The 13,389-nt window shown below is 41.8% G+C and overlaps 1 protein-coding gene across 1 annotated transcript in view; it reads right to left on the reverse strand.

Moving 5' to 3' along the window:
* Window positions 1–6,047: 6,047 nt before the first annotated feature.
* The window catches only part of LOC123744219 (scavenger receptor cysteine-rich type 1 protein M130), a 53,822-nt gene continuing 46,480 nt past the window's right edge, over window positions 6,048–13,389 (reverse strand). The window contains exons 2-8 of the mRNA XM_045723010.1: window positions 9,396–9,425; window positions 8,850–9,164; window positions 8,117–8,422; window positions 7,713–7,991; window positions 6,944–7,255; window positions 6,752–6,840; window positions 6,048–6,624 (exon numbers count right to left, since the gene is read on the reverse strand). Of these exons, the coding sequence (XP_045578966.1) occupies window positions 6,490–6,624; window positions 6,752–6,840; window positions 6,944–7,255; window positions 7,713–7,991; window positions 8,117–8,422; window positions 8,850–9,057 (1,329 nt within the window). The 5' untranslated portion in view covers window positions 9,058–9,164; window positions 9,396–9,425 and the 3' untranslated portion in view covers window positions 6,048–6,489. The remainder of the gene's footprint in view (window positions 6,625–6,751; window positions 6,841–6,943; window positions 7,256–7,712; window positions 7,992–8,116; window positions 8,423–8,849; window positions 9,165–9,395; window positions 9,426–13,389) is intronic.

Consider the following 13,389-nt stretch of genomic DNA (forward strand, 5'->3'; position numbering starts at 1 on the left):
AAAAAAAGCTCCAATTGGAGCCAGCTGGCTGAGAGGGCCCTAGAGGAGCCAGCTGGCTAAGAGGGCCCTAGAGGAGACAGCTGGCTGAGAGGGCCCTAGTGGAGCCTCCTTTACCCTCCTCTCTCCACTACCCTCCTCTCTCCACTACCCTCCTCTCTCCACTGCCCTCCTCTCTCCTCCACCCTCCTCTCTCCTCTACACTCCTCTCTCCTCTACACTCCTCTCTCCCCAACACTCCTCTCTCCCCAACACTCCTCTCTCCTCTACACTCCTCTCTCCTCTACACTCCTCTCTCCCCAACACTCCTCACTCCTCTGTCCTCCTCTCTCCTCTACACTCCTCTCTCCCTCCCCTTATCTCTCTTAGCAACTTAACTAGGATCAGTGGTTGAACACACTACAGCAAACTGATCTGTTAAAAAAAAACTCCACAGGAAACTGCTGGCAGAGCAGCAACGTTTCACATAGTGTCCTATAATATCACCTCTAACTTTCTACTGCTTGAGTTCACCTCTTATAGAATATTGGCTTAATGTTCCAGCACCTAAATATAAACAGTACCAGCACCCAAAATGAGTACTGATGAGTTCTCATGTTAGAGCAGGAGAAGAGGGGATGTGGTGTAGAATCTAGAGGTCTGTTACCCAAGTCAATTCAACAGGTCTGATGCTATATGTCAGGGTCAGGCTGGACTGGGACAAGAGAGGAAAAGGTTACTGGTTATGATGACATCACTGGTGAGAAGTCAGTGGTACAATGATATTTTCTCTCTCCCCCCTCCTCCATCTTGTCCTCCCCCTTCCCTCCCCTCTCTCTGGTTCTTACCATTACTCCCTCCCTTCCCCCAAGGTAGCCTTGTGGTTGATTAAAAGAGACCCCCCCCCCCACATATTTGCATAGTTGCGTATGTTATGGTCTTATCTCAGCATGTCTACAGATTCTCCCTGTATTTGTTGGCTTGGAAATGTTGATACCAGAGACTGTTATCAGAAGAAACTGTGTAACCAACCATTTATAGCGGCTCAGAAATGCATTATAATTAATTAGAAGGATGGTTATCCTCCAACAATGTCACAATGGATGGCAGAAATGTCTCGTTATGTATCACTGTATTTGATTTACTGGTCAACTTTCATGAGGTCAGGATGCCTTATATGGAATACTGTACGACAAAAGGAGTCTGTATTAAAAGATGACCACTTCATGTTTACAATAGCTGCTGGGTTGTTCAGTCCTGCCCTGGTGGTCTGCTGTCCTGTGGGTTGTCACTCTGGCCTTGACCTAACACTCCTGAAACCAATAATGAATGTTTCACTAAGATCCTAAAGCTGAGTGGGATGTGTTGGGTTGGTTGGAGGACGGGCCGACCCAGCTACACCTTACAGTATGTACAAAAGCATGTGGACACCCCTTCAAATTAGTGGATTTGGCTATTTCAGCAACACCCGTTCCTGACCTGTGAATAAAATCGAGCACACCGCCATGCAATCTCCATAGACAAACATTGGCTGTAGAATGGCCTTACTGAAGAACTCAGTGACAATCAACATGGCACCATCATAGTATGTTACCTTTCCAACAAGTCAGTTCGTCAAATTTCTACCCTGCTTTAGCTGCCCCGGTCAACTGTAAGGGCTGTTATTGTGAAGTGGATATGTCTAGGAGCAGCAGTGGCTTAGCCAGGAAGTGGTAGCTCACACAAGCTCACAGAATGGGACCGCGAGTGCTGAAGTGCATCGCGGGTAAAAATCAACTGTCCTCGGTTGCAACACTCACTACCGAGTTCCACACTTCCTCTGGAAGAAACTTCAGCACAAGAACTGTTTGTCTGGAGCTTCATGAAATGGGTTTCTATAGCAGAGCAGCAGCACACAAGCCTAAGATCACCATGCGCAATGCCACGCGTAGGCTGGAGTGGAAACGCGTTCTCTGGAGTGATGAATCACGTTTCACCATCTGGCAGTCCGAACCACAAACCTGGGGTTGGCAGATGCCAGGAGAACGCTACCTGCCCCAAAGCATAGTGCCAACTGTAAAGTTTGGTGGAGGATGAATAATGATCTGGGGTTGTTTTTCATGGTTCAGGCTAGGCCCCTTAGTTCCATTGAAGGGAAATCTAATCGCTACACCATACAATGACATTCTAGACTATTCTGTGGTTCCAACATTGTGGCAACAGTTTGGGGAAGGCCCTGTCCTGTTTCAGCATGACAATGCCCCCTGTACACAAAGCGAGGTCCATACAGAAATAGTTTGTTGAGATCGATGTGGTAGAACTTTACTGGCCTGCACAGAGCCCTGACCTAAAACCCATTGAATACCTTTAGGGATGAATTCAAACGCCGACTGCGAGCCAGGCCGAATCGCCCAACCTCACTAATGCTGTTGTGGCTGAATGGAAGCAAGTCCCCACAACAATGTTCCAACATCTAGTGGAAAGCCTTCCCAGAAGAGTGGAGGCTGTTATAGCAGCAAAGGGGGGACCAACTCCATATTAAGACCCATGATTTTGGAATGAGATGTTAGATGAGCAGGTGTCCACATACTTATTGGTCATGTAGTGTACATTCCCCTTCCATGCAAATGTGTAACTCTCTTTGCAGATGAGATTAAATCTAATTTAATTAATTTGCTTTTGTCAGTTTTTTAAATCATTCATTTCAGAGGTCAGGGTCAAGCTGAGCCGGACCAAGAGTGGAAAAGGTTACTGGTTATGTTCCTCTCACCTTACTCTCCACTCCTCAACCCCACAGAGGAATTATGTTCCTCCCACCTGACTCTCCACTCCTCAACCCCACTGAGGAATTATGTTCCTCCCACATTACTCTCCACTCCTCAACCCCACAGAGGAATTATGTTCCTCTCACCTGACTCTCCACTCCTCAACCCCACAGAGGAATTATGTTCCTCCCAGCTTACTCTCCACTCCTCAACCCCACAGAGGAATTATGTTCCTCCCACCTGACTCTCCACTCCTCAACCCCACAGAGGAATTATGTTCCTCCCACCTTACTCTCCACTCCTCAACCCCACAGAGGAATTATGTTCCTCCCACCTTACTCTCCACTCCTCAACCCCACAGAGGAATTATGTTCCTCCCACCTGACTCTCCACTCCTCAACCTCACAGAGGAATTATGTTCCTCCCACCTGACTCTCCACTCCTCAACCCCACTGAGGAATTATGTTCCTCCCACCTTACTCTCCACTCCTCAACCCCACAGAGGAATTATGTTCCTCCCACCTGACTCTCCACTCCTCAACCCCACTGAGGAATTATGTTCCTCCCACCTTACTCTCCACTCCTCAACCCCACAGAGGAATTATGTTCCTCCCACCTGACTCTCCACTCCTCAACCCCACAGAGGAATTATGTTCCTCCCACCTTACTCTCCACTCCTCAACCCCACAGAGGAATTATGTTCCTCCCACCTTACTCTCCACTCCTCAACCCCACAGAGGAATTATGTTCCTCTCACCTGACTCTCCACTCCTCAACCCCACAGAGGAATTATGTTCCTCCCACCTGACTCTCCACTCCTCAACCCCACAGAGGAATTATGTTCCTCCCACCTTACTCTCCACTCCTCAACCCCACAGAGGAATTATGTTCCTCCCACCTGACTCTCCACTCCTCAACCCCACTGAGGAATTATGTTCCTCCCACCTGACTCTCCACTCCTCAACCTCACAGAGGAATTATGTTCCTCTCACCTGACTCTCCACTCCTCAACCTCACAGAGGAATTATGTTCCTCTCACCTGACTCTCCACTCCTCAACCCCACAGAGGAATTATGTTCCTCCCACCTTACTCTCCACTCCTCAACCCCACAGAGGAATTATGTTCCTCCCACCTGACTCTCCACTCCTCAACCCCACAGAGGAATTATGTTCCTCTCACCTGACTCTCCACTCCTCAACCCCACAGAGGAATTATGTTCCTCCCAGCTTACTCTCCACTCCTCAACCCCACAGAGGAATTATGTTCCTCCCACCTGACTCTCCACTCCTCAACCCCACAGAGGAATTATGTTCCTCCCACCTGACTCTCCACTCCTCAATCTCAATGTCTGATTCATTCCTGTAACATATACTGCAGTGAATTATAAACAGTAGAGAGGTGTCATTCCTGTAACATATACTGCAGTGAATTGTAAACAGTAGAGAGGTGTCATTCCTGTAACATATACTGCAGTGAATTCTAAACAGTAGAGAGGTGTCATTCCTGTAACATATACTGCAGTGAATTATAAACAGTAGAGAGGTGTCATTCCTGTAACATATACTGCAGTGAATTATAAACAGTAGAGAGGTATCATTCCTGTAACATATACTACAGTGAATTATAAACAGTAGAGAGGTGTCATTCCTGTAACATATACTACAGTGAATTATAAACAGTAGAGAGGTGTCATTACTGTAACATATACTGCAGTGAATTATAAACAGTAGAGAGGTGTCATTCCTGTAACATATACTACAGTGAATTATAAACAGTAGAGAGGTGTCATTCCTGTAACATATACTGCAGTGAATTCTAAACAGTAGAGAGGTGTCATTCCTGTAACATATACTACAGTGAATTATAAACAGTAGAGAGGTGTCATTCCTGTAACATATACTACAGTGAATTCTAAACAGTAGAGAGGTGTCATTCCTGTAACATATACTGCAGTGAATTATAAACAGTAGAGAGGTGTCATTATTGTAACATATACTACAGTGAATTATAAACAGTAGAGAGGTGTCATTATTGTAACATATACTACAGTGAATTATAAACAGTAGAGAGGTGTCATTATTGTTATGTATAGAAAACATTGTGTAATGCTGCCTGTTGTTAGTGATGTTTAGGTCGTTGTTTTATGAGTGACAGTGTGCTTGTTGGGTGACAACCTTTGCTACTGTTATGGAAGAACGAGTTGATTTGAGACATGTATGAAGTGATTTGGTAGTTTTAGTGCATTTTGGATGTGAAATGAACTGCTGTGCCAAGCTGAAAGTTGGTTAGGAGAACTGTGAAGAGTTTTGAAAAAGTGACCTAAGTATTGAGAAATGGGTCCTAGCGATTGTAAAAAACTGTAATTCATACTATATGTTGTAGTCTGTCCAAGAGGGGAATCACACAATACTGATCTCAGTTAATTCATACTGTATGTTGTAGTCTGTCCAAGAGGGGAATCACACAAGACTGACAGCCTGTAATTTTATTAAAAGCATTCAGTTGATTACATGGCAGTTTAGAGAGCAACATCATAACAATAATCTACATCATAATCAATAATCAATATTATAACATTTATAATCAATAACATCATGAGAGTTGAGAAATGTTTCAAAATACAAAGAATGAACAGATGATTATAATAATACATGGACTAATAATGGAAACACTTCAAGATAAAGAATCTAAGAGACACTAAATAAGATAAAGAATCTAAGAGACACTAAATAAGATAAAGAATCTAAGAGACACTAAATAAGATAAAGAATCTAAGAGACACTAAATAAGATAAAGAATCTAAGAGACACTAAATAAGATAAAGAATCTAAGAGACACTAAATAAGATAAAGAATCTAAGAGACACTAAATAAGATAAAGAATCTAAGAGACACTAAATAAGATAAAGAATCTAAGAGACTAAATAAGATAAAGAATCTAAGAGCCACTAAATAAGATAAAGAATCTAAGACACTAAATAAGATAAAGAATCTAAGACACTAAATAAGATAAAGAATCTAAGAGACTAAATAAGATAAAGAATCTAAGACACTAAATAAGATAAAGAATCTAAGAGACACTAAATAAGATAAAGAATCTAAGAGACACTAAATAAGATAAAGAATCTAAGAGACACTAAATAAGATAAAGAATCTAAGAGACTAAATAAGACAAAGAATCTAAGAGACACTAAATAAGACAAAGAATCTAAGAGACACTAAATAAGATAAAGAATCTAAGAGACACTAAATAAGATAAAGAATCTAAGAGACACTAAATAAGATAAAGAATCTAAGAGACACTAAATAAGATAAAGAATCTAAGAGACACTAAATAAGATAAAGAATCTAAGAGACACTAAATAAGATAAAGAATCTAAGAGACACTATATAAGATAAAGAATATAAGAGACACTAAATAAGATAAAGAATCTAAGAGACACTAAATAAGATAAAGAATCTAAGAGACACTAATTAAAGAGAAAATAAATGTACCCAAAACCCCATGTTACCCAGAACCCCATGTTACCCAGAACCCCATGTTTCTCTGGTGGTAAAAACCAAACTAAAAGGAATAATGGTGGTTGCAGTCACTCCTTTTAGATTTCTTCCAAGGTTCTAGAAAGATAAACTAATTCTGAACTTGTTATTAAAATTAGAACCACTTCAGGTTTGTCACCACATTTTAAACACCAGTCCACTGCTGACCATCCATTTAAAACACAAAACTGACCTAAGATCAGCATGTAGGGTCAGCTTCATTCTACTCCTACTCCGTCCCCTGGGCTGCTCTCTCCTCTCCCGGTCCAGCTTCAGCTCTGGAGCTCAGAGAGACCATCTCCATGGCATTGACATAAAGATCCATGCTGCTCACCCTGTTCACTCTCTTCTGCCTCCTGGTGGGCTAGGGAGACACAGCACCAACAGTCAGACATTTACTCTCTAGTATCTCCATTCTCTCTCCCTCCCTCTCCCCCTCACCCTCTCCCTCTAGTTTAAATGACTTGTAACGTCTGAGTAAATGTCTTTACCTTGTAGTACAGGTAGGAGGTGGTGATGGCTGTCAGTAGGATCAGCACCACTACAACAATGATGATGATGAAGGCTGGCAGAGGAGAGGCTGCAAACAGAAACACCTTTGATGAGGGGACTGATCATCATCACATAGATCTGTGGGAAATCTGTCAATGACAAAGTTATAAGTCTGGTTCATGTTCAGTTACCTGTGATGGTGAGGGAGAGGAGCTCACTCTCAGAGGAGAAGTTATGAGAGAAAACATAATTGTCATAAACACATCTGTAGTTCCCTTGGTGGGAGTCATCTGCAGCAGGGAAGAGGAAGGCAGCAGAGTGATTGACAGCTGGCTGGGTCTGGGTTCTGTTGGAGCCGGTGAACGTGAGGAGGAAGGAGCCTCCTGGGTACTGTGGCTGAGTGGAGCAGGTGATGGTGAAACTGTAGCCCCTGAACACCTCGGGCCCCTGGTGGCCCCTGGAGACCCCTCCCATTGAGTCAGTCAGGGAGATTTCAGGCTGGACTGTATCAATAAAAGAGAACAAGAAAAACCTCTTCAACTAGTTTCCTATAGATATGACAATAACATCAGCATGTAACAGTTCTAGCCACCCTCCCTCACAGGGCAACATGAGTAGTGGGCCTACAGTCACTGAGACAACATATGTTGATATCAGGCTTCAGCAGGACATCTGGAACAAGAGGAGAGATAAAGAAAACGTAGCTCCTCAACTACTTTCCTCATTTAGAAATGACAATAACATGACATGTGACAGTGGTAGTGAGTAGAGACGTTCACTGAGATAACACTCAAATACAAAAGCATTCTGGGATATTTAAGTTGTATTTGATTCCTACTTGACTGAGTGATCTATTTAGTATAGCAGACTGACAAGCTAAACAGTCATCATGAGAGGTGCAGAGGAAGTTGTATGAACGAAGGAAATCAGTTGACTATAATTATAATATCTTGTTATTACCTGAGCAGATCACTGTGAGTCCAGGAGAGAGATAATAAATTCTCCAACACTCCCTCAGTACAGACTCAGACCCAGAACAGATAATGTTATTCCCTCTAGTGGTGTCTCCAGGTAGAACTGAAACAATGGAGCCACAACCCAGCTGTCTACACACTACTACAGCTACATCCCTCAGGTTCCAGTCTCCAGCTCCCACAGTCCTCCACTCTCCCTGGTCGTACCGCTCCACTCCACCAGCACAGCGACTGCCTCCTCCCACCAGCCTCACATCATCAGGCTCTAAGAAAAGAAAAGAGAGAGACAGTAATCTTACTATTTTCTCACTAAAACACATCTATATTGTCTCTCATATTCTCCACTCTAGGTGAGAAACAATGTTGATTGAGTGACAAACTGTTTCTTACCTGAGCAGGTGAGTCCAACAACATTACCAGGTAGACAGGTGTTGTTTTCTCTGTCTGAGGTGTCACAGTCCAGGAGAAGGGACTCTTTGCCTTTACACTGGAACTCTTTATCCCAGGTCTGACCCTCACCTTCTCCATAGAGCCCCCCCTGTAGAGCTGCAGGAGCCCCACAGCCAAGCTCCCCACAGACTACCTCTGCATCCTGCCGGTCAAAGTCAGCTTCACACACTGAGGCCCAGGACTGATTGGACTTCACCTCCACTCTCCCAGAGCAGAGACCAGCTCCATCCACAAGCCGCACAGACTCTGGAGAAAAAGACTTGGTTGAACATTCAATCAGTTTTGTTGATGACACTGTCAAGGACTAAACACAAATATGTTGGATAAAAGATTGTAGTTTGCTATGTTTGATACTGTAAGAGGTAGAAATGGGTTCTTAGTCACTCAGGATAGGGTTGGGAATAATGCAGGCAGGAGACAGGAATGAGTTCACTTCACTTTATAGAAAATAAACAGCTGGACATCCATCAGGCAGCTTCACTTCAGTACCATCTGAACTACAATGATCTGCCCATGAACATCTCCCATAAACCAATATGACAAACACAAATATAATGTTTAAATACATCTGACATCTCTCCCTCTATTTAAATGAAATAAAAACACATAAACATGATACATGGTAATATTGTATAATGTATAAATAAATCTCTCAATATGACCAGTCTCTTACCTGAACAGGTCACATGATGATAATATTCACCATAACAGAAACCAGGGTCTCCTCCTATGATGTTACACTGTCTAATAGAAGACTCATCCCCACTACAACTAAATAGTATGACTCCTCTTCTTCCATATTGAATCAGAGGTCCTCTAGATTCAGCTACAGGATTGCCACAGTGCAGCTCCCTACACACAACCTTAACCTCTCTCATCATGTCCCACCACCACCCAGGACATAGACCTGACCACTCTCCTCTGTAGAAGACTTCCACTGTCCCAGAACAGGAAGTGGTCCCATCCACCAGTCTGACTGAGAGTTCAGCTGTAAACAGCAGAGAGGAAAACACAGTGGTGAGGACAGATGATGACAGTGATTCTGTTATTCTAACAGCAGTAGTGCTTTGTGGTTGACAAGTATTAGTAGTTCCATAAAACACTACTTGTTATTGGGGTTTACAATGGTTTGTATGGACACATGAATTTCTCCATGTGGGATAATAAAGTTGACTAATATTGAACTGCTATAATCACTGTAGATTTATACTCTACCTACCTGGTGGACTGACGCTTTGAGCCTGGAGATCTGAGGAGAAAGAGAGAGACAGAGGAGAAAGAGAGAGAAAGAGACAGAGAGATAGAGAGAAACAAAGGAGAAAGGGAGGAGTCAGAGGAAGAGAGAGACAGAGGTTAAATGAACATCAACATGACCTTTCATGATGTGATGGGGAAGACAGGCTTATCGTTAGTATGGTGCAACAACACCCATGTGTACACACATTCCCCTTCCATGTGAACCTCTCTTTGCAGACGAGTTGATATATTAGTTATATACTAGACTGGTGGGGGTCAGAGAGAGAGGTGAGTTATGTACTAGACTGGTGGGGGTCAGGGAAAGAGTTGAGTTATGTACTAGACTGGTGGGGGTCAGCGAGAGAGTTAAGTTATATACTAGACTGGTGGGGGTCAGGTAGAGAGTTGAGTTATGTACTAGACAGGTGGGGGTCAGGGAGAGAGTTGAGTTATATACTAGACAGGTGGGGGTCAGAGAGAGAGTTGAGTTATGTACTAGACTGGTGGGGGTCAGGGAGAGAGTTGAGTTATGTACTAGACTGGTGGGGGTCAGGGAGAGAGTTGAGTTATGTGATAGACTGGTGCAGTGGTGGAAAAAGTACTCAATTGTCATACTTGAGTAAAAGTAAAGATACCTTAATAAAAAAATATTCAGTAAAATATTACTTGAATAAAAGTCTAAAAGTATTTGGTTTTAAACATACTTAAGTATCAAAAGTAAATGGAATTGTTAAAATGTTCAAAAGTATCAAAAGTAAAAGTAAAACTATAAACCATTTTAAATTCCTTATATTAAGCAAACCAGATGGCACAATTTGACAGGAAACTCATTCAACAATTTTAGATGAAGAAAAAGGACTGGGGCTAGAAATATATTTCTCCCATGGGCAAAAAATTCAGAAGGGGTTATGATATTAATTAGCAGTAATTTTGATCCAAATGCGCAAATTGTCCAAACAGATCCTCAAGGTTGATGGCTGAATTTAAAAATGTTATTAGACCATGAACAGATATGGCTCATTAACCTATACAGTCCAAATAATAATGATCCACGCTTCTTTGAAAATATATCTAATAATTTATCAACCCTACAAGCAATACAAGACTCTATTTTTATGGTGGGAGATTATAATACGGTTTTAAATACCTCTATGGAACTTAAAGGTAATCACACTACAAACTGTCACCCTCACACACTTAAGGAAATCACTTTTTCTAGACAGATCAAGTGTAATATATTACTTAAAATAAAGCAAACTGGATGAATATGGGGAAAAATGCACCAAATTATTTTTTTCTCTTCAACATGCTACCAAAAATAATTTTATTAAACTTTTTACACATGACAGAGTCACCCATGATTCACCAAACAATATTTTGAAAGAGGAAGTAAAGCACTTGATGTTTTCGTTTCAGTCTCCAATATCTCCACTAACCGAAGCTAAGTGTTTGCATTTTCTTTCTATTCATAATGTAAAACTGACATCTGTACAGAAAGACTCTTGTGAAGACCAAATTACAGAGGAGTAACTTCTTGATGCAATTAAAGGCTTTAAGTCGAGGACATCTCCAGGGCTGGAGGGCATACCAGTGGAGGTATACCAAACCTTTAAGATATACTCAGAGGACCATTATCAGCATGTTTTAACCACTCCTGTAAAAATTTTACTTTTTCAGATACTCAACAAGAAGGTCTGATTTCATTATTACTGAAAAAGGATCCAAGTGGTTAATATAAAGATCCAGTCCATTTAAAAATTGGAGGCCTCTTACTTGTTAGATATTACTGCACTGTCGGAGCTAGAAACACAAGCATTTCGCTACACCCGCAAAAAACATCTGCGAAACACGTGTATGTGACCAATAAAATGTGATTTGATTATTTATTTGTAATATAAGACAAGTAGAACACTGTCATGACACTGCCCTCTTTGAGTTCAGGAAGGACAGTTGACCCCCTCCCCCTTGCACCATCCCCCTACCTACCTCCCCTCACCCAGGCCCTGTGTGAAGGCGGTCGTAAAATTCTAAAGGAGAATGTCCTGCCGCATGGCCCAGTTGAGACAGAGAGGGGTTTCATAGAGAGACAAAAGAAATTCTTCCAACTCACAGAATTGGGGAACCGAACGACATTTATGTTCTGGAGAAGATATAAAAGATCGGTGAAGAATTCAGCTACGAACTGGTCCGCTTGGTAGAATTTTGTGATACTCAGAAGAGATAATATAGCCATATTACAATAATACTGTTTATATAATAGCCTCAGCTATGGGACTTGCATCTAAATGGTTGTATAAAATGTATTAACCTCTCTAGGGTCGGCGGGACGAAATCGTCCCACCTACGTAACAGCCAGTGGAATCCTGTGGCGCGTTATTCAAATACCTTAGAAATGCTATTACTTCAATTTCTCAAACATATTACTATTTTACACCATTTTAAAGACAAGACTCTCGTTAATCTAACCACACTGTCCGATTTCAAAAAGGCTTTACAACGAAAGCAAAACATTAGATTATGTCAGCAGAGTACCCAGCCAGAAATAATCAGACACCCATTTTTCAAGCTAGCATATAATGTCACAAAAACCCAGAAGACAGCTAAATGCAGCACTAACCTTTGATGATCTTCATCAGATGACACACCTAGGACATTATGTTATACAATACATGCATGTTTTGTTCAATCAAGTTCATATTTATATCAAAAAACAGCTTTTTACATTAGCATGTGACGTTCAGAACTAGCATACCCCCCGCAAACTTCCGGTGAATTTACAAAAAATGTACTAAATTACTCACAATAAACGTTCACAAAAAGCATAACAATTATTTTAAGAATTATAGATACAGAACTCCTCTATGCACTCGATATGTCCGATTTTAAAATAGCTTTTCGGTGAAAGCACATTTTGCAATATTCTCAGTAGATAGCCCGGCATCACAGGGCTAGCTATTTAGACACCCAGCAAGTTTAGCACTCACCAAAGTCAGATTTACTATAAGAAAAATGTTATTACCTTTGGTGTTCTTCGTCAGAATGCACTCCCAGGACTTCTACTTCAATAACAAATGTTGGTTTGGTCCCAAATAATCTATAGTTCTATCCAAACAGCGGTGTTTTGTTCGTGTGTTCAAGACACTATCCGAAAGGGTAAAGAAGGGTGACGAGCACGGCGCATTTCGTGACAAAAAAATTCTAAATATTCCATTACCGTACTTCGAAGCATGTCAACCGCTGTTTAAAATCAATTTTTATGCCATTTTTCTCGTAAAAAAGCGATAATATTCCGACCGGGAATCTGCGTTTAGGTAAAAAGAGGAAATAAAATAAAGCACGGGGTCGACTTGTGCACGCGCCTAAGCCCATTGTCCTCTGATCGGCCACTTGCCAAACGCGATAATGTGTTTCAGCCAGAGGCTGCCTCGATATCATTCAGCTTTTTCCCGGGCTCTGAGAGCCTATGGGAGCCGTAGGAAGTGTCACGTTACAGCAAAGATCCTCAGTCTTCAATAAACAGAGACAAGAAGAACAAGATCTTGTCAGAGAGGGCACTTCCTGTAAGGAATCTTCTCAGGTTTTTGCCTGCCATATGAGTTCTGTTATACTCACAGACACCATTCAAACAGTTTTAGAAACTTTAGGGTGTTTTCTATGCATAGCCAATAATTATATGCATATTCTAGTTACTGGGCAGGAGTAGTAACCAGATTAAATCGGGTACGTTTTTTATCCGGCCGTGTCAATACTGCCCCCTACCCCCAGGATAAAGCTATTTGGAATACGTTGAGATGCTATGTACTGATGTTAATGCGATAGAATGTATTTCTGTTCAAAGCTTAAATCAGTCATCGGCACGCCCTCCAGGGACACGGACAGGACAAGGCGTCATGTGACAAGCCTGTTCTATGTTCACGTATAAAACCCCCACCTAGAAGTTATTTCTTTAGACCAGGCCTCCACTCCATTACGAGTTG

This window comes from Salmo salar, chromosome ssa08 (assembly GCF_905237065.1).
Source record: "Salmo salar chromosome ssa08, Ssal_v3.1, whole genome shotgun sequence".
Lineage (NCBI taxonomy): Eukaryota > Metazoa > Chordata > Actinopteri > Salmoniformes > Salmonidae > Salmo > Salmo salar.